Source organism: Ochotona princeps, chromosome 19 (genome assembly GCF_030435755.1).
Source record: "Ochotona princeps isolate mOchPri1 chromosome 19, mOchPri1.hap1, whole genome shotgun sequence".
NCBI classification, from domain to species: domain Eukaryota; kingdom Metazoa; phylum Chordata; class Mammalia; order Lagomorpha; family Ochotonidae; genus Ochotona; species Ochotona princeps.
This window is the reverse complement of record NC_080850.1, coordinates 2,417,247-2,439,585: the sequence shown is the minus strand read 5'-3', so window position 1 is coordinate 2,439,585 and position 22,339 is coordinate 2,417,247. Positions and strand designations below refer to the sequence as shown.

The 22,339-nt window shown below is 41.4% G+C and overlaps 1 protein-coding gene and 1 pseudogene across 3 annotated transcripts in view; one reads left to right on the top strand and one right to left on the bottom strand.

Annotated features, from left to right (window-relative positions):
* Window positions 1–22,339, bottom strand: part of UIMC1 (ubiquitin interaction motif containing 1) — a 94,099-nt gene that overhangs the window by 47,290 nt on the left and 24,470 nt on the right. Inside the window, exons 4-9 of one of the 3 annotated variants that reach the window (XM_058677218.1) lie at window positions 10,887–11,011; window positions 10,116–10,221; window positions 9,572–9,807; window positions 9,074–9,277; window positions 4,499–4,563; window positions 1,366–1,442 (exon numbers count right to left, since the gene is read on the bottom strand). In XM_058677218.1, coding sequence (XP_058533201.1) covers window positions 1,366–1,442; window positions 4,499–4,563; window positions 9,074–9,277; window positions 9,572–9,807; window positions 10,116–10,221; window positions 10,887–11,011 — 813 coding nt within the window. Of the gene's footprint in view, window positions 1–1,365; window positions 1,443–4,498; window positions 4,564–9,073; window positions 9,808–10,115; window positions 10,222–10,886; window positions 11,012–22,339 lie in introns of all 3 variants that reach the window. The other 2 variants (XM_004587388.3, XM_058677220.1) reach the window with 2 other exon arrangements.
* On the top strand, window positions 15,790–16,345 carry LOC105941951 (PRELI domain containing protein 3B-like; annotated as a pseudogene).

The following is a 22,339-nucleotide window of genomic DNA, read 5'->3' as shown; positions in this document are numbered from 1 at the left end:
AATGTACCTAGGAAAGCAGTGGAAGATGCCCCAAATCTCAGACCCCCACACCCATGTGAGAAATCTGAATGGAGTTCTATGCTGCTAGCTTTGGTCTCAGCCCAAGTTGCATACATTAAGGGAATGAACCAGTAGACGGAAGAACTCTTTCTCACATTCCTCTCTCCCTTCGTTTTGTATTTCTTGTCTGTTGTTGTTGTTGTTGTTGTCGTCCTTAAGATTTTTTAAGGCAGATTTTACAGAGAGAGAAGTCTTCCATCCACTGGTTACCCCCCAAAGAGTTATAATGGCTGCAGCTGAGCTGATCTGAAGCTTGGAGCCAGGAGCTTCTTCCAGGTCTCTTAAACAGGTGCAGGGTCCCAAAGACCCTGGGGGTCCCAAAGCCATCTTCTATTGCTTTCCCAGTCCATAAGTGAAGCTGGATTGGAAGTGGAGCAGACAGGACATGAACCAGTGCCCATACTGGATGCTGATGCTGCAGGTGGAAAATTAGCTTGCTACACCATCAGCACTTTTTATTTATTATTATTATTATTATTAAAATAAGTTAATGACGAGAGACATCCCCAAAATTCAGCTTCTGGATACCACATGCCGTAAGAACTCAATGAACGGTCCTATAAAACTAACTAACAGTGAGTTCCAGTATTGTGGCACAGTGCGTACGGCTGACGCATGCACTCCATTATGGACATCCACTCAGATCCCAGCTGTTCCTACCAAACATAGCTCCATACTGGGGGCATGGGAGATGCACTGGAGAAGCAGCTGAGCCCTTGTTACCCATGTGGGACACCTGGATGAAGCTCCTGGTTTCCACCTGGCCCAGGTCTAGCTGGCTGGCTGGCTGGCTGGCTGTCTCTCTCTCTCTCTCTCTCTTTCTCTCTCCATGTCTCTGCCTCTCTGTAATTTGCCTTTTGAATAAATACATTTTTAAAAAACAAAAAAGAAACCTAACTGGAGTAAAAAGCTCTTAGAAAAACCTGCTTAATGGCAGGCCAACCTGGGGAAACATAAACCAAAACACAGTCTTCCTTGCTCTGAATATACATTTAAGTAAGTGCTACACTGGAGGCTTTGCTGGTTTCTGATGAGGTCAGTAAACAAACAAGCTGATGGGGCATCATATTAATTTCAAAACTAAATTACTCTCAAGAAAAGGTTGAGAATCAAAACCAATGCCCATTAACAATAAATCTCTGTGTGTATATGTGCGTGTATGTATGTTATTTGCAGACATATATTTACATGTGTTGATTACACATAAATCTCCTGAGAATAAGCTTAAATACAAAAATGAATAAGCATGATAAGGCAGAGGGGCTAAGTTTCAGAAATTCAATCTACAAAATGAGGGGTACCTACCAGGACAAATAGTGATTTCTTCTGCAGAACTTGGAGGCATAAGAACTGAGCTTCTCTTACTGGGCAAAGCAGCAATGCTGAAAGAGAACCAAACTCTGAGTGAATTCCAGTAAAATAAATCAGAATATGGAAGCAAAAGCAAGTCACTCACAAAGCCATGGGTAATCTGATACCTGCTGTCCAATACTGCAAAAGCTCAACAGGGAAGCAAGGAATAGCGAAAACACCAGCCCAAAAAAGGGAAAATAAACATGTCCATAGCCTCAGTTTCAGTGAAATTACTGAATGAAAAGAAGGCCCCCTTTAGCCTCTTCACACAGCAAGGGTCAAGAGTAATAACTGTATAATAAGAGTATCACAGAACCCAAAATTTCATTCCAGTACAATGAATCAGAGCTGTTTTATAGTCTCCACCTCAGCTTTCTGAAGGCCAAAGATTCTGTAAACAGAAAAGTCATGGAGACTCTCTTGACACCACCACTGGCTTTTCCCATATCCTGTGGTTAAATTTCCTCTATATCCCAAAATGTGGCCCTCTAAGCAACAAAACCACAATGCAATTCCAAACTGTCCTACAGCAAAAATCTGCCCATTAAGCTGAGTATTTCTTCTGAGAAAAAACTTAATTATGACTGTCTTCCCTCATCTAACTGCTTGGTTTTCCCTGCTCCTTTATGGAGTGCAATCTCTTCCTGACATAGAAATCCATGGCTGGGAGATCCAAGCCACCCGGGATTGGCACCTCAGATGTCAACAGAGCTTTATGATTACTTTGATCAAGTATGCAAGACTCTTAAAAAAACACAAATCCTCACATCAAGCAAGAACTACCAAGAATGGACAATAAACAGTCACCACTGTTTCATGATAAATAACTATCCTGTCAGGAAACCACAAGTGATTTCTTCCTCTAAATAAAATATTTCATAGCATTTGTTATAAACCCAAATCAGACAGTTTACTCTGCAAGGAACACTAGAGCTCTATTCAAAAGGTCCATCACAAAACAGTTTGCTGACATTTATAAAACAGGCTAATCAATTTGAAGTCAAACCACATTGCCTGCAATTCTAACTCTCTCCTGGTGACAAAGCGTATAATCATTTATTAAAACCTACATCTGTTTTACACAAGGCTCACCACAATAAAGCAGAAAGGCCTATAGAGAGAAGTCCTATTCCAGGTTTAAGCACTTCCAAAGCTGTCTTAATAGCAGGAGAATTAAACCAAAGCTGTGTTCTTCAGCCCAGAAAGAAATACTTAGTACTATCAACCAAAATTCTAAGAGAACATCACATAAATTATAGCAGACTGCAACTGAGCTTCAACTTCCATGAAATGAAAGCTACTCAATACAAAATCAAGAATATAAGTAATCCCACCAATTCAACTATACAAAGGGGAAAATAATTGGAAGCCTGATTCAATTAATAGTGCAGTTTGTAACCAAATAACTATTATCTATTATTAGTACAAGAAGACTTACAGGGTGATACCATCAATCAATCATAATAATGGAGGAAATAATTCAAATATAGTAATTTATGGAAAACATGATATACAAAGTAGCACACAACAAATAGAATGACATAGGCTCCGTGTGATCTGAATAATATGATACGAAGCTGCTAAGAGGGTGTAAGTATAAAAGTAGACTAAAAGATTTAAAAGGTTGGGGCTGGCACCATGGCATATAGTAGGTTAAGCTTCCACCCAAAGCACCAAAGTCCCAAATCAGTTTGAGTCCAGCTGCTATACTTTCAATCCAGCTCCATGCTTATGACCAGGGAAAAGAAACAGAAAGGTTCAAGTACTTGATGTCCTTCACCCCACTGAAGACCCAGAGGAGGCTCCTGACCGACTCAGTTCAGCCACTGTGGCCATATGGAGAGTGAACCAGCAATTGGAAGATCTATGTCTCTACTTCTTTCTGTAAATTTGCCTTCAAAATAAATATTTTAAAAATAAGTAAAAGGGGGCCCAGCGGCGTGGCCTAGCGGCTAAAGTCCTCGCCTTGAACGCCCCGGGATCCCATATATGGGTGCCGGTTCTAATCCCGGCAGCTCCACTTCCCATCCAGCTCCCTGCTTGTGGCCTGGGAAAGCAGTTGAGGACGATCAAAGCTTTGGGACACTGCACCCGTGTGGGAGACCTGGAAGAGGTTCCTGGTTCCCGGCATCGGACTGGTGCGCACCAGCCCATTGTGGCTCACTTGGGGAGTGAAACATCGGATGGAAGATCTTCCTCTCTGTCTCTCCTCCTCTCTGTATATCCGGCTTTCCAATAATAATAAATCTTTAAAAAATAATAATAAGTAAAAGGTTTGAAAGTGCAAAAAAACAGAAAACAAAAAAAAAAATTTGAAGACAGACTATCACTCACTCTGGAGACTTCAAACTGGCATAGTGCATATAGCTAGCCTAAGAGGAATACAGCATTGTGTCACAGCAAGTTAGCCTGTCACTTGCAATGTTGGCTTTCCATATCAAAGCACCCAATATGGTCCTAGCTATTCTGCTTCCAATCCAGCTTACTGCTAATGTGCCAAGTACTTGGGCCCTTGCCACAAATGTCAAAGACTGTGTTGGAGTTTCTGGCTCCAGGCTTCAATGTGGCCCAGATCTGGCTGTTGTGGCCCTTCGGAGAGAGAGCCAAAAGAAGATCTCTGTGTCTCCCTCTCTGCCTTTCAAATAAATAAATATTGAGAAGGGTAGCAGCACATGATCATTTTTCAAAAATAATAAACAAAACATGCTAACATGCGGGCCCAGTAGCGTGGCTGGGATCCCATATGGCCGCTGGTTCTAATCCCGGCAGCTCCCTTCCTCTCTATCTCTCCTCCTCTCTGTATATCTGACTTTGTAATAAAAATAAAAAAAATCTTTAAAAAAAAAAAACATGCTAACATGGCTGAACTGGACAAGAAAACCTCTAAGATCTAGCCCTAACAATCTACCCTCCTATAAGTTGTATATTTGAGAATCTGTAGATAATACTGGCTTCTCCTACCCTGCGCATATAGAAGAGCTAAAAGTTCCTTGGCAAGCTGTCCAAGCACAGTTTCACCATGTGATTCCTCTTCCAGACACTGGCACAAGGCAGAAACCAGACTCTTAATAATACGTAACCTTACCTCTGTGAAGCAGGCACAGAGTTTCCTTCTTCAGAAGTTTCTTCAACAAATAACCCCTGGGAAGACTGTGAAGAAATATGCAACACTTAAAATATACATAGACTGGCTGGTATCTTTTTTAAAAAAATTAATTATTATTCAATATCATTCAGCAATTAGAAATAAGAATAAAACATTTTATATAAGTCAGTAAGCTTTGGTTTTTAAAAAAGGGGTTGGGGGAGGACACGGAACATACTTTGCTAGGGCCAGAGAGCTGGTATTTAAGTCAGTTTGTAATCTTGGTTAAATCACAGCTTTTTCCTCATTTTAAAATTAACAATTACCTCACAGGATGTTACCATGAGCATTAAACAAGATAATGTGTACACTGCACTTTGTAAAATAGAAGACTTATGCAAGTTTTAATAGCAAGTCAAATGGATGATTTCAGAAAAGCAATTATTAGGCTTTTGTTTTAGAAGAGGAAAACAGAACATAGTCCAGTTTTCAATGGAAACATAGGAAAAACACCCTAATTTATCAAAGAAGTCTCTGAGCAGGAGCATGCTGTAACCTAAGACATTCCAATTGAAGAGAAGAGATTTTTGCTACAGATTCTACCACTATGCTTTTGGTATTTGACTTTGGGATACCTCATAAATTAAAATATTTTCGGGCCTGGCGGTGTGGCCTAGTGGCTAAAGTCCTCGCCTTGGGATCCCATATGGGCGCCGGTTCTAATCCCGGCAGCTCCACTTCCCATCCTGCTCCCTGCTTGTGGTCTGGGAAAGCAGTCAAGGATTGACCGATGCATTGGGACACTGCACCCGCGTGGGAGACCTGGAAGAGGTTCCTGGTTCCCGGCATCGGATCGGCACGCATCGGCCCGTTGCGGCTCACTTGGGGAGTGAATCATGGGACAGAAGATCTTCCTCTCTGTATATCTGACTTTGTAATAAAAATAAATCTTTAAAAAAATATATAAAAATATTTTCATTCATAAGTGGTGGAGACTGTGTATATGTCAATTCATAAAACATATATACACAGAAGAGGACAGAAAAAGCAGATACTACTGCCTTAGGCAGACTTCTGATCCAGCACTTTATGAGGCATCTCTAATAAAAGGTGTTGGCCGAACTTTCTCAACTTCCTAACAGACGGGCAGGTGTCTGGGCTACCAGTTAGGATACCTCCTGGGATGCCAGCATCCCATATTAACCCCTGTCTCCACTTCAGATGCCAGCTTCTGCGAATATAATCCTGGGAGGCAGCAATGATGGCCCCGACTTGGACACCCAGACCAAGCTCTGGCTTCAGCTTGGCCAGCCCCTGCTACTGCTGGCACTTGAGGAGTGAACCTCTGATGAAAATTCTGTCTCTCTCAGCCTTAAATAAAATTTAAAAAATAATAAACTTTGAAAAGTTAAGTAATTTCCTACCACTTCATGTAGTCTATTAAAAAAAAAACAAGAATAGCTGAATTAAACCTCAGTAAAAGAAATGTAAAATTTACAATGATCGGGAATGAAACAAAAAGTTAGAGCTAAACAATATTATCAAAAGGACTAAAATATAACAGCAATACCGTGAACTAGGCAGCAAACGGCTTTAAAGTAAACCCTGCCACCTAGTGTTGAACGATTGGAATTTTTCTTTGAAAAAAAAAATGACATTTTTATTGGCAAGTCAGATATACAGAGGAGAGACAGAGAGGAAGGTCTTCTGGCTGCTGACTCACTCCCCAAGTGGCTGCAACGGCTGGAGCTGAGCCAGGAGCCTGGAGCTTCTTCCAAGTCTCCCACATAGGTGCAGGTTCCCAAGGCTTTGGGGCCATGCTTGACTGTTTTCCAAGGCCATAGGCAGGGAGCGGGATGGGAAGCAGCCCATAGGGGATCCTGGCACGTGCAAAGTGAGGACTTTAGCCACTAGACTAAGCCTTAAGACCCTGCACCCACATGGGAGACCATGAAGAAGCTCCTGGCTTCTGGCTTCGTTTCAGCTCAGCTCCGGTCACTGCAGCCACTTGGGGAGTGAACCAGTAGATAAAGATCTTTCTTTCTCTCCTTTCTATAAGCCTGCATTTCAAGTAAAAAATAAATTTCTTTAAAAAAAAAAAAAAGCAAAATATCAACTTGAGTTGATGCACACGCTGACAGGCAGCAGGCAGGGCCTGGCGCAATAGCCTAATGGCTAAGGTCCTTGTCTTGCACACACCAGGATCCCATATGGGCACCAATTCTTGTCCCGGCGGCCCATCTTCCCATCCAGCAACCTGCTTGTGGCCTAGGAGAGTAGTCGAGGATAGGGACCTGCCTAGGAGCTAAAGTCCTCTCCTTGCACGCGCCAGGATCCCATATGGGCGCTGGTTCTAATCCTGTCAGCCCCACTTCCCATCCAGCTCCCTGCTGTGGCCTGGGAAAGCAATCAAGGATGGCCCAAAGCCTTGGGACCCTGCACCCACATGGGACACCCAGAAGAAGGCCCAAGTTCCTAGCTTTGGATCAGTGCAGCTCTAGCAGTGGTGTCCGCTTGGGCAGTGAATCACTGGATGGAAGATCTTCCTCTCTGTCTCTTCCTCCTCTCTGTATATCTGCCTTACCAATAAAAATAAATCTTTTAAAAAAAAAAAAAGGTAGTAGGTAGTTGTGGCTGCCACCCAGGGAAAACCTATACTGAGTCCCTGGCTCCTGGCTTCTGACCCCTGCCCACTACAAGCATTTGAGGAGTGAATCTGTAAAAACAATCTAAATGTCTCTAAATAGAGAACAACTACAGTAAATTATAGAAAACTGCAAGCAAGATCAGATATATACCACTAGGGGAAGGGAGGATTAAACTGAGAAACTACCTGTTCATTATGTCCTAGATAAAGGATTACTTTCTTCTAAAGTGCCTACAAATCAGTTTTAAAAATTGAATAGACAAAAATAAAAATACAAATGGGTTTCAGATATATACAAAAGAAAGTTAAACCTCACAAATAATAACAGAAATTAAAATTCAGACTACAATGAAACAGCATTCTCCAGATCTTAAGAATGGCAAAGAGCAAGATGTCTAATCTTGCACTGTAAAATTCATACATCACCTGGTAGGAGACTAAACATACAATGACTTCTCTCAAGGGCAATCTGGCAATATTTGACACATATATATCCTTTGATCCATCAATCATATCTAAAGGAAACTACGCCCATGAAAAAAGAGTAACATTGAAGTATTGTGTCTAATGTAAAATATTACAACCAAATGTTCATCAATACAAACTGGATAAAATAAATTATGACTCATTCATAATATATTCATATCAAAAAATTCAGAAATTCTTTATGTGCTGTTATAGAATATTATGGAAATATCAAATGAAAATAGCATGATACAAAATAATTGTGTGCTATAGAATATATATATATATATATGTATATATATATATATATATATATATATATATATATATATATTTTGCTTATATTACATGTATCTTAGATGATTACACTAGAAACCAGCAACACAGACTGAATCCAAAGAGCCAGAACTGCTTAACTGGGAGAATTTTTTTATTCTTTGAAAGGCATAGTTACAGAATGAGGTGAGGGGAAAGACAGATCTTCCATTCGCTGATCACTTCCCAAATGGCGGCAAATGCCAGGGTTGGGCCAGGCTGAAGCCAGGAGCCATATGCTTCATCCAGATCTTTTACACTGGTAGTAGGGGACAAGTTCTCGGGCCATCCTCTGCTGCCTTCCCAGGCACATCAGCAGAGAGCTGGATCAGAAGTGAAGCAGCCAGGACTTGAACCAGAGGTTATATGAGAGGCTAGCATGACAGAAGGCTTAAACCTGCTCAACCACAATGCTGGTCCACTGCTAGAGAAATTTTGAGCCATGTGAATTTTATCTATTCAAACACTTTAATTCAAAATAATAATAATAAAATTTTTTAAAGATTTATTTGAAGGCAGAATTACAGAAAGACAAGATCATCTACTCACTGGACCATTCCACGAATGGCAACAAAAGCCAGGACTTGGCCAGGCCAAAGCCAGGAGACTGGAGCTCCATCCCCGTCTCTCAAATGGATGGTTGCGATCTAAGTATTTAAAGCCATCATCTGCTGCTTTCCCAAGCACATGAATAGAGAGCTGGACCAGCAGTGGAACAGATGGGAATCAAACCATCATATGGCATGATGGCACTGCAGGCACAAGCTTAACCAACTGAGTTACAATGCCAGACCAGAAATAAAAATTTTTAAAAGCAAAATATAAATTGTGGTATATGCACTTCAAGTATATTTAATAAACAGAAAAAGATCTAAGATAAATGGTGAATTATAAACAAGGATCAAGGTTCATACAGAAGAGTCTTCATTTTGCTCTAAAACTAAAAATGAAAACATATATGCAGAGAAATGGTGATTGCTTCCTAGTTTTGGAATTACAGGTAATTTTTCTTCTTCATATTCTTCTGTACTCAGCTGATTTTCTACAGTGAGCATGTAACTGGGATGGAGACCATAAAAACAAATAGCTAATATAATCCTTTACTCTGTGAACAAATCACCCTTAATTACAGCATCACTGACCCTTACCTGACCAAGACTGGTTGTTGGTTCTTCCTCCAATAAAAGTTTCTCTTTCAAGCTTTTAACTTGGCTTTCTTGAAAATCCTTGGTTTTGGGGTGCCAGACAGATGCCCTAGACTCCTCCCTTTCCTCTTTCTCTTCATCTCCGATATCTTGTGAGATGCCTTCAGCTTTTTCACTAGTCTGATCTCCTTGGCCACATTCATTCTGGATCAGAGAAGGAGGTCTAGGTAACACTGGTTCCCCAAACTCTTTCTTTTTTAAGAGCTGTCTCTGAGCCATTTTCAGGCTCTTTTGATAAACTTCCAATTGGCAGAGAATGACCTTGGTATATTGATTTGGGTCTACTCCAGCAGGGCAGAATGGAATACCCCAGAAGTAATGCACACTGCCCCCAATGTCTTGAAGACCTTTGGCATCTGGAGAAGGTAGACAGTTCCTAGATGTAACCCCCCTGCCCTGGGAAGCCTTGAGAAAAGCACAACCCCTCCCAGTACTTTCCTGTGGCTTCCCATACTGTGTGTGGGATGCCAAGTGGCCAGTACATTTGTCAAAACAGTTAACGTTCTCATTCTCAAACACTGGCTGGCTTGACTGGTCCCAACTTCCTGAGCTGTCAGAGACCGGCTCCTCTTCAGTGTTTTCAGTGTGGTCCCAGGGCTCCTCTCTTTCCTCAGCCTCGTTTCCCTGACTTTTATGGGAGCCTTTAAACAGTGATGAAGGTACCAGCTGCCATACGCCTGTAGGTATTTGAGAAAAAGTAGCGCTAAGGAAAACTTTTTTATTAAGAGGGCTTGGTAAGCTATCACTTACCAAGAATTACATAATGTAGGTGACAAAGGATCTTCTTTGGGTTTAACAAAATGTTGGTTTTTCCTTGAAGATAAAGGTATGCTGGATATTAATGACATCTCAACTATTTTCTAATTGAATCTCTTTAATATCACCCAATGGACTTTGGGTATTTTTACATATCTACTTTCACCATGAGATTCCTGTGATAAGCCTATACTTCCTGAGTGGAAGAAGTCATAACAGGGAGACATGCCTTCTTTGAGCCCAGAGTCTGTGGTTTTCTCTTGGTGGGACTGTGAGGATGATCCAGTGGCCAGAGGTTGAAGTCTGGTAGCAGAAGAATCAGAAGGCCGGCAACTCTGAAACAAGCGATTCCATACCAGACCAGGTTTATTATTACAATCGCCATACATGAAGGGTCACAGGAAAGACAAAAAGGGAGGCCACTGTCCCAAGGAGCTTCTCCTCTCCAAAAGCAGATGCTCAATTTAAACAAATCCCATTACATGTACTGAACACCTACCTACAAACAGATACACTACGTCACTATACTAAATCACTGTCAAACACACAGACACAAATGGTCTAGCTCAAGACCTGCCACTGGCAAGTAGTTTTCACATTTAAAATCATTTCAAGTACATAATCAAGTCACTCTTTAATATTATTTGATTATTCTTAAAACTATTCTTTCTCTCCATTACCTACCACTTTCATACCCCTTGTCCCTCCCCCCAACAAATCAGGGGAGGTTAACGCCGTATCTTGCTTCCTTTTTTGGTTCCTGGTACTCTGTAACCTTTTCAGAAGCTGCCAATTTACTATGGTTCTTTTAAGCCGTGGACTGAGCAATCTGCAGGACAGAAGAAGACTCTTCCATACAGGATTAGCAAAACACTTCAAACTGGGTTAACCAACAATTCAACACAAGCTTTCAAAATCATTGTGGGAAAACCCTATAGATATTATCAATCAAAAACACTGCTGATCAATCCCCAACAAACATTTTAAACAGCATATTTACATTCAAACTTTCAGCAATGGCTTTTCTCAAAAGCTGCTCCTCTTCCTCCTCCTGGCTGTTCGCCTCCCTGGCTTCCTGCTCACTCATTTTGAGAGCCAGAGCAAACTGTTCTTCTTCTGTCATCTCTGCAAGAGGATAGCAAAAAAGGAAGGATTAAATACTGAACAGTAATGGAGGCAAAAAATGTATTAAACTTTTCAATTGAAGATACTATACATAGATCATTTAGTACAATTTTATAATTTCATATATAAGCTAACTTTCAGAAAATGGGATATTAGCCAAGATTCTTAGCAGAAGATACAACAAAAGTCTGGGTTAACAAGACTTTAAGTTCCCACAAAAGCAAGAGTTTTTGCCTGTATTGTTCATTGTAGTATCTCTAGCACGAAAGGGAATCTGACATACGAAAGCTATTTATTATAGATGTTTGGTGAATAAACTGAGGAGCTGATTTCTACTCTGGAGCTTTTCACTAACGCTCATACTTGACTTTTAACCTGAATGATTCTGTTTTTCAGAATTCTGATTTACTGAATAAAAACAAACATCCTTAGTGACTAGAGTGTGACCACCAAATACCATTTTTCCATTAAAAGCAAACAGTATACACGGAGAAATGGCTGGTTCCAAGTCTAGAGCATGAAATATATACGACAAACTAAAATATTTGTTGTATCTGTGAGCAAGTAATTTATCATTTACTACAAAGGCCATATCAAAAGAACTCAGGAGTCAACTAAAAAAATTTTTCATTGGTCAAAATCAAACTATAGTATCAAAAAGGATAATGACTACAATGAATTAAAACATGTCAAATATGTTTCCAGTGCCTCATTTAATGTCTTGCATATAAATGGGAACAAAACAGACATACACTAAATTAACTGTAAAACCAATAAGAATATCCACGTTGGGGTAGAAAGAAGTATTCTGATTGCAGCTAGCTCAAGTCTACACCATCTAACTGACAACTGAAATCGTCAGGAGGCTCCGGCCCCACTCCTTCTATCAGAAGTCTACACAGTGGGATTCTTAGTGGAGTCTGCATTCTAAGAACTAATTTTCAAACACTTGGAGAAGATATCACACCCATTCAGAGCCACATGAACAAAAATCATAAAAATTTACTGTTATAAAATCACTCACAGTGGCTGGCACTATCTGTAGTACCAGCTTTCTATTTGGGGACCACTTAAAGTCGTGGCTCCCACTTCAGATGTAGTTCCCCACTAATGCAACTAGAAAAGCAGTAGAGAACGGCCCAACTGCTTGGGTCTCTCAGCCACATGGAGACCAGAAAGAAGCTCCAGGCTCCTGGCTTCCAGCAGGTCCAACTCCAGCTATTGTGGACATTTGGGGAGGAAGCCAGTAGATGGAAGACGCATCACTGCTTTTCTCTCTATAACCTTACCTTTCAAATAATCATTTTTTAAAAACTTCACAGTACTCTTTTATTACCCTTTTCACAACTTTGAGGCTACCTCCTTTTCTTCTTTTTACTTATTTTTCTTACATTTCCATTTACAGGTTTACACACTTTATTTCTTCACAGAATCAATGCTTAAAATTTTGTTCATCTTTCATTTCACTGATTTCTGCTCCACTTTCTTCTTCCTACACGCACATTCTTCATAGTCTAGTTTCTTAAGATGAGGCTTGGATCACTAATTCACAATGTTAATTTTTGGAGCCAGTGCTGTGACACAGAAAGTGGAGCCAAAGGCTACAACACCAGCATCCCATATGGGTGCCGCTTAAAATTCCGGCTGCTCTGTTTCCAATCCAGCTCTCTGCTAATGTGTCTGGGAAGGCAGTAGAAGACAGCCAAGTGTTTGGGCTACTGCACTTACATGGGAAACCTGGAAAAAGCTACTGGCTCCTGGCTGTGGCCTAGCCCAGAGCCACTTGGGGAGTGAATCGGTAGATGGAAAACCTCTATTGCATCTCTCCTTCTATGTCTGCTATTCTACCTTTCCATTTAATAAATATTTAGAAATTTTTAATTTTTTTCTCATGTGGTTACATAAAACTGTATTTCCCTATAAATGTTGCTTCAGTTGTATCCCACAAACTTGGATTATATTTTTATTCTCATTAAAGTTATTTCAAATTCAACTGAGCACATTTAAGTTATTTTTAACATATACTTTAGTTGGAAAAGCAGATACACAGAGAGAAGGAGATACAGAAAGATCTTCCATCCCATGGTTCACTTCCCAAGTGACCGCAATGGCTAGAGCTGAGCTAATCCAAAGCCAAGAGCCAGGAGCTTCTCCTGGGTCTCTCACACAGGTGTAGGGTCCCAAGGCTCTGGACCGTCCTCTACTGCCTTCCCAGGCCATAAGCAGAGGGCTGGATGGAAAGTAGAGCAGCCAGGACATGAACAGGCACTCACATAGAATCCTGACACAAGCCAATGTGAGGATTTAGCCACTAGGCTAACAAGTGGGACCCACATTTAAAGTTCTTTAAAGTTTTATTTTTTTGAGATGCACAGAGATACACTGACAGACAGAGCTTCCATCTGGCAAGTGCTGAGGCTATGTCAGACTGAGGCCACAACTTCTGGCCCCAGAAATTCAATCAGCTCTCTCCTGAGGGTGACAGGAATTCAACTACTTGAGTCTACCTGTTGTAACTAAGAGTATGGATTATCAGATAGTTGGAATTAGGAAGAAAGTCAGGACCTAAGTCAGGAACTGCAGTATGGCATGTGGCCACCCCAACTGGCATCTTTGTTGTTGTTGTTGTTGTTGTTAAGACTTACTCTTATTGGAAAGTCAGATTTATAGAGGGAGGGAGAGACAAAAAGAAAGACCTTCCGTCCACTGGTTCACTCCCCAAGTGGTCACAATGGCCAGAGCTGAGCTGGTCTGAAGCCAGAAGCCAGGAGCTTTTTCTAGGTCTCCCACAGGGGCACAGGGTTCAAAGGCTTTGGGCTGTCCTCTGCTGCTTTCCCAGGCCACAAGCAGGATGGGATGTGGAGCAGCCAAGACACAACTGGTGCCCATATGAGATCCTGGTACATGCACGGAAAACACCTTAGCAACTAGACTACCGCTTCAGGCCCCCAACTGGCACCTTAGCTGCTAGGCCAAACTCTCATCCAAAGCTGCATGAGCTATGCTTGGATTCAGTTTTAGGGATCTCTCATCCTGACTTGTTTTGTGTTATTTTTAAAATGTGCAATATGTACTTAAATATTTGTTGATTCTGTTTCTCTGTTTTAATATATTCTACAATCTTTTCTTTTTGCACCTTGAGTGAATCAGTGACCTTCTTGCTTCAGGGTATTTAAATGCTTTCCTCCTTCTTAGATCCCCTGTCACCATCCTCTCTGCCCAGTTCGTGTTTATTTTTCCTTTAGAGCTCAGCAGGATCATTACTTCCAACTCTACAGATAAGGTCAGTCTCCTACATTATCAATATTCATATAATTTTTAGTACCTATCAAAATAACAATTAAGTAACCACTTAATATCTATGTGTTAGTATAAAATAGTGTCACTAACTGTAACATACATACTCCCGTACCAGATGTTGACGGTGGAGGAGATTAAATATGTGTACAAAGAAGAAGCATGTGGGAATACTGCACCTTCTATATAATTTTGCTATGAAACAACATTCTCTTAAAAAGTCTCTTCTTTAAAATTTAAACTTAGCAGGATAGTTACTCAATAAATGTTACTTGTGTTTATCATAAAACTATCACAGATTCAACTCAACCTCAATCAAAATCCCAGCATGCCTATTCATAGAAGTGAAAATTGGCTCTAAATTCACGTAGAAAATTCTAAAACATAAATGAAGTGCAAAGAGTCTACAGCAACCAACACCATCAAGAACAAAGGTTAAAGAATCAGCATTGTGCTGCAGTAAGCTAAGCAGCAACACCCATCCTGTGTCAGAGAGCCAGAGTCCTGGCTGCTGTGCGTCTGATCCAACCCTCTACAACAACGCATCTGGGAAAGCAAAAAGAAGATGGCTCAAGTACCCGAACCCCTGGCACCCATGTGGGAGACCCATATGGAGCTCCAGGCTCCTAGCTTTAGCCTGTACCAGCATGAACTGTTGTCATTTGGAGAGTACACCACAGGGTGGAATATCTTCATCACCTTGTCTTTCAAATAAACAAATAAAAAAGAGAAAAAGAGGGGAGCCAAAGAAGTGGCACAGCACACTAGTCCACCCTGGGCACTGGCATCCCGTATGGGCACCAGGTCACATCCCAGCTGCTCCGCTTCCCATCCAGCTCCCTGCCTGTGGCCTAGGAAAGCAGTCGAGGACGGCCCAAAGCCTTGGGACCTTGCACCTGCATGGGAGACCTGGAAAAAAACTCCTGGCTCCTGGCTTCAGATCGGCTCAGCTCCAGCCACTGCAAACCATTTGGGGAGTGAACCACAGGATGCAAGATCAATCTTTCTCTTCCTCTCTCTAAAAATCCACCTTTCAAATAAAAATAAGTAAATCTTTAAAAAAAAAAAGGCAACTAAACAATGAGAAAATAAATTACCAAAACAAAGGGGAAGATAATGTGATGAGCAATGAATCCTACATCCATATATAAAACTAAATGACAAAATTAAAATTATGGACATAGAGTACAAGCATTTTAACAAGGTAGTAGCAAAAATATGTATGGAAGAGGGGGAAGAGAAAGTATAAAGATGCTAACGTCTTCATTTTCTTCATAGTCATTACTCACTTTCTCTTCACCAAAGAGAAATTATCAGCTGGGGGTGAGGTGGGGCAGGGCAGGGCAGGGCAGTGTCACCCCTCCATCTCCTTGCCCCCAAGCAGCGCTCAGACATAGCACGCAGGCCAATGGCACTGGCACCATGAAGATCTGTACTTGGAACATGTCTTTGACCAGTAGGAAACTGGTATAATAGCTACAATGAAGAAATGCCCTAATCCAATGAACTCAAGTATGGTCAGCGTGCATGTGCTGGACAGACACGTGGACACCTTGGGGAATCTGCACACCCACAGACTTAGCACCAAATGAGGCCCGCCTTCCATTGTGAAGTCTCTTACTAGTATAGCAATAACCAAAGAGTACAGGCAAGAGCATTCTATGGTTGATCCTGTAGAAAGAGTGATAGAACTCAACTCTAACAATATTTCATTTACAAATATGGTTTCAGTAGACAAAAGACTGATACAGAAATCTCATGCTCAGGACCCAGAAAAAAAAACCTGTTCTAGCTCAAAAAGCCATATCCGCTGTGAAAAGTGTTAGCCTTAGCAATTACCTGGAAGGACTCATGGCAAGTATATCTTCAAATGCTAGTAAGGGCTGAGAATCCATGGAGTGGGTAATCCGTAAGTTAAATGCTGAGAATGAAGAACTGGCAGCACTGGCAAGAGGGAGAAATGGGCTCCAATGGCAGCAGACACGTTTACAGAGAAATGACAAGGCTGCATGCTCCAGCAGGCTGCAGCTTATTTAAAAAGTACAACTATATGTTAGGTAGAATTTTTTTTTTTAATGAGCTAGAGTCAGACTATGTACTTTTGATTAAATAAAAAGATGCAGAGCTTCTAAATCAAGCAAGCATATGAGATGAGTGCTTTGATTCTCCCGAGGCAGAACATGAACTTGCCAGGTGTCAGCACACTGCTTGGCTTTGAACCAACCCAGAGTGAACAGAAACGGATTTTTGTGCACGCTGCAGGACGGCCGCCAGGAAGCTCAGCAGTTCACACTACTGTCAAAGGATATTAATTTGTATAAAGTAAGTTGCTCTGCTAAACCAGCATCTGATTTGGTACTTCAGTGGTATTTTTGGAGTGACATTGAGCACTGCAAGAATATGTGACTCCAATAAGATGAACTATTTTATTACCTTAAAGAGAACTGTACTGATTTGCCGAAGTTTTGTAACCTAGAATCTATTACCAAAGGGTGGGCATTTGCTCCTGTAGTTCAGACATCAGTGAGGATGTCTGTGTCCCATCAGAGTGCCTGGATCCCGCTCTGGGACCTGACACCTGATCCCTGCTTCCTGCTAATGCAGACCCTGGGAAGCAGCCGTGATGACCTGATTCCTGGATTCCTGACACTACTATGGGAAACTTGAACTGGGGTCCCAACTCCTGGCTTCAGCACCCCAGCCATTACAGACATCTAGGTAGTAAAAACCAACAGATGGGAGCCCTCTCTCTCTTATCTGTTTTACAAACTAAAAGAATTTTAACCAAGTCTGAAAAGATAGGAATAGTTAACAAAGACATAAAAAGTCAACAAGGTATAAACCTCAAAACAGTGCCCGGCATGGCAGCCTAGTGACTGAAGTCCTCACCCTGCACAAGCCGAGATCCCATATGGGCACTGGTTCTGGTCCCACCAACCCGCTTCCCATTCAGCTCCCTGCTTGTGGCCTGGGAAAGCAGCAGCAGACAATCCAAAGCCTTTGAACCCTTGCCCTTGTGGGAGACCTGGAAGAAGCTCGAGGCTTCTGGCTCCTGGCTTTGGATCGGCTCAGCTCTAGCCGTTGTGGCCACCTGGGGAGCGAATCAGCAGAAGGAAGATCTTTTAAAACAAACAAAAACCTCAAAACATAAACAACACAACCAGAAAATTGAAAAACCTTATTTTAGAAAATTGAAGAACCAGTCCTAGAAGGTCCAACAAAGAAACAATAAGAATTTCAGGAAAAGAAAATGGAAAAAAACAGAAAATGAAAAGGAAGAAATCACAATGAAATAGTGAAGCAAAGTTTAAGAACTAAAGAGGGACGAGCATTTGGCCTGACAGTTAACACTCGGTGTACAATGTTAGAGTGCCTGGGTTTTCCATCTGGCTCACCCTCCAACTCTAGCTGGGTGGTAACAGTTTAAGTGACTGGGCTCCTGCGACCCACAGGGGAGACCTGGGCTGAGTTTCCAGCTGCAGCTTCAGCTCCAGCAAAGAGGCCAATATAAGCAGTTGTGGAGTGAACCAGCATATGGCAATACTCTCGCTTGCACTCACTCTAACTCATGTGTGTGAGACAAACTCTTGAATAAATAAATCAAATAAAAGTATTCATTAAAAAAGAACTGAAAGAAATAAGCTTCAGAGGTCCACTGAATGCCCATTGGAATAGATGAAAAAAGTTAGATATCACAGGATACCAGCATGAACATTGAAAGAAAAAAAAAAAAAACTATTAACCCCCAAATAACAAAGCACTGTTTTTAGAAAACCCCTCAACAGAAACACTGCAAACAGGACGACAATGGAGTATTACTTTCAGGATCTGAGAAACCCCTGGAGATCCAGTACAGAAATCTTGTCCAGCTAAATCATCTATCAAATGTGAAGATAAAAACTCTTTTTTCCATGTAAGGATAATCAAAAGATTCTCTCTCTCTAAGCCTTTCTCAGGATGCCAGTAAAAGATGTAGTCCACTAATATAAAATCATAAGGGGCCAGAACTATGGAATAGCAAATTAAGTCTCCACTTGCAGTGCCTCCACCAGTGTGAGTCCCAGCTGTTTCACTTTCAATTCAGTTCCTTGCTAATGTGCCTAAGAATGCAACAGGGACTGGCCCTACTCCTTGGGCTACTGTACCCACATGGGAGACTGGGAAGAATCTCCTGACTCCTGGCTTCAGAATGTCCAGCTCTAGCCCTGAAGTCATTGGGAGAGTGAATCAGCAAATGGAAAACATCTTTCTTTCTAACTCTGCCTTTCAAATAAATGAATAAACATTTTTTTAAAAATAATAAAATCATAAAACTAGAAATGACATAAATAAGAGAAAGAGGAAAAGGAAACAAAACCTCCAGAAAGGAAAAGGCCAGCACACAATATGTAGAAACAACTAATAAACATTCACATGGGCTCAGCACGGTAGTCTAGTGGCTACAGTCCTCACCTTAAATGCGCCGGGATCCCATATAGGTGCTGGTTCAAGTCCCGACAGCCCCACTTCCCATCCAGCCCCCTGCTTATGGCCTGAAAAAGCAGTCAAGGATGGCCCAAAGCTTTGGGACCCTGCACCCATGTGGGAGACCCAGAAGAAGCTCCTGGCTTCATTCAGATCAGCTCAGCTGCGGCCGTACAGCCAGCTGGAAAGTGAACCAGCAGATGGCAATCTTTCTCTGTCTCTCCTTCTCTCTGTAAATCATCCTTTCCAATAAAAATATTAAAAAAAAAAAAAAGCACTTTCAGTTTCCAAACATAACTAAGTTCAAAAGTCAACAATGATTACATTATCACTAAAAGTGCCATCTTTTTCTTTGAAAGAACAGGGAGAGAAACAGGGAGAGACAGATCTTCTTTCCACTGATTCACAGCCAGGTACTCACCCTGATCTCCTGCACGGATGCCATCTTCCATTGCCTTTTTAGGAGCATCAGTAAGAAGCTGGACTGGAAGTAGTGTAACTAGGACTGGAAATGGGCACTCCATTATGAGATGCTGGTTTCAGAAGCAGTGACTTAGCTGTGGCACAACGCCAGCCCCTGGTATTTTTTTTTAAAAGACTGATTGATTTAAAAGGTGGTGTTAGGAATAGAGAGACAGACAGACAGACAGAGACAGAGACAGAGAAGAAGAGAAAGAAAATGAACCTTCCATTTGCTGGGTCACTCCCCAAATGGCTACAATGGCCAGAGCTGGGCCAGGCTGAGTCCAGGAGCTTCTTCCAGGTCTCCCATGTGGGTGCAGCAGTCCAAGTACTTGGGACATCTGCTACTTTCCCAGGCACGTTGGCAGGGAGCTAGATGAGAAGTGGAGCAGCAGGGAAGCTTCCCAAAGGATTCCAGCAATGGCTTTATCTGCTATGCCCAAGGGCACCTCCCCACACCCTACTCCATACTATCTTGTAAAATCTGAAGACAGGGCCCGGCAGTGGCCTAGCGGCTAGAGTCCTTGCCTTGAACGCCCGGATCCCATATGGGCGCCGGTTCTAATCCCGGCAGCTACACTTCCCATCCAGCTCCCTGCTTGTGGCCTGGGAGAGCAGTTGAGGATGGCCCAAAGCTTTGGGACCCTACACCTGTGTGGGAGACCTGGAAGAAGTTCCTGGCTCCTGATTGGCGCAGCACTGGCCGTTGCGGCTCACTTGGGGAGTGAATCATCGGATGGAAGATGTTCCTCTCTGTCTCTCCTCCTCTCTGTATATCCGGCTTTCCAATAATAATAAATAAATCTTTAAAATAAATAAATAAATAAATAAATAAATAAAATCTAAAGACAGACTGCCAGGATAACGCCATTGCTCTAAACCTAATGCTTACATAAATTAACAATTAATTGTTTTATCCTACTAGGAAGACCAAGATAAACTTAAAACAAAAAGCAGACAGTAACTATATTCCCCTATCTTACTTCTATTAGAGGACAAGTTCTTGGTCCACAACACAGCACTGCATGATGCCTACACCATATGAAGTCTTATTTTTCACAAGTCTTGTATGCCTTTTTCCAAGATTATCCATGAATAGTTACCCTGTAAACTCTCACTGTTGGTGAAGTCTGACCATCGTTACCTTTTCAGCTTCATTTTCTCTGAGGATGTAATATCTAATAGCAACACTGCCCCCATCTTAACTGCCCACTTACCACTCCATTTTAAGTTAATATCATTCTTGTTTTCATTTATAAAAATGTTACCTTTGATTTGAATGAGGAAAAATAATAGATTTGATTCTTGTTACAATAACTATGTTCTTTAAAATCAACCATGCTAGCTTGTAAGAAAAAAAATCAGACAAATATTTAACAACTTACTATAAACCAATTCTGAGCTAATATAAGAATATGGAGCACCCCTGGAGCCAGAAACAAGGACAATTTACACCTGCTTGCAGGCTTTTTCCCAGAATTTAACACAAGCTCAGGAGAAATCCTGAGGTAGGGAAGAGAAGCCTCCTTTGTTGTACAGATGCTCAGAAGGAAAACAAAAGGAATGTAAAGAAGCCCACAAAAATCCTTATCTCCCATTCTGAACAAAAGCCTTAAGATGCTGCAAGTAGTGGGGCTTCTTCCTTTATCTCCCCCTCCTCCCAGATACAGAAAAGAGAGAAAGAGAATTGTGAGAAAGAGAATGGCCTTACCCATTTTCCTGTAGCCCTTGACCCTTTGTGCCCTAATCAATTATGTAAAGATCATCAAAATAAAATGATATTTTTTTCTAAAGATGCTGGAAGAAAATGTGGTTCCTAAACCAAGGGCGAAGTCCCACTGCAGCTGGGGAAAGAAAATATTAAATAATTCTCTAACTCTGTGGACAGGGAGAGGAAAATGTGTAAGCGCAAATCATCAGAAGACCTACACCAACCAGGAACAGGAAAATCAATGTAAAGTTTCTCAAATTCCTTGATTTAGAGGCACAGTGCAAAGAAGCACAGAACTCCTTGATTCAGAGGCACAGAACAGCAAAGAACAGCAAAGAAGTACCTCACCCACTCACAAACATCAAACTAGTAAATATTAAAAAAAAAAAGTACATTAGTCTACTGTAAAAAGCTCAGGGTTAGGGGAAGGGAGCAGGGGTACCCCATCCCATACGGGTGCAGGTTTAAATTCCAGCTGCTCCACTTCCAATCCAGTTGCCTGCTAATGCACCTAAAAAAATAGTTGAAAATAGTATAAGTGTGTGGGCTTCTGCCCCTCACATGGGATATGCGGATGAAGCTACTGGCTCCTGGTTTCAGTCTGAACCAGGCATGATCATTGTGGCCTTTTTTGAATGCAAGGGAAAACCTTAAAATTTAGAGTTGGGGAGAGTTTGAGCGGGCAAAAAACCCTGCTGCAAGCCAGCCAGCAAAAAGGTTACACCAGAGATCTGAAACCTATGAAAGTGACTAACTTCAGAAAAAAATATCCAAATGCAACTTAAATTGCAAACTTAATCTGACTCAATTTCCAACTCCTCAACAACACATACAAAAGGCCCGCAAGTTAAAGCTTTAACAACAACAACAAAAATTTGCTTTCCAGGTACAAATATGGTTTATCTCAACCTCTGCTACTCTACACAAAGTTTTTTTTTTAATATTTTTTTTATTTTGAATTTTGAATTATGTGGTACAGTTTCATATAGGCTGGGATTTCCCTCCAAACTCCCACCCCCCGTCAGATTTTCCCCATTTTACTACAATAGTGTAGCCCTTCATAAGGAATCATAATTCTATCAGTCTCTTATTTAAGTGTACCCCAACACTGTTGGTACAGACAATGTCAGACAGTCCAGCATCCCATTGTCTATGCATGTCCAACAGTTTCATTGGGAATCCATCTCCCATCTGAAAGCACAGATGTACGTTCCATTATTCCAGTAGGCCCCAGTACTCCACCACTATATATTTCCATAATTGAGAAGTCATGAAACAAGGTCAATAACTGGTATGAGTTAGAACAGCTACAACATCAACAAATTACAGCACCATGAAAAAATGCGCCACTGAGTAACCAACACGAGTGACAAAAAGGAAACACGAAAATTCTC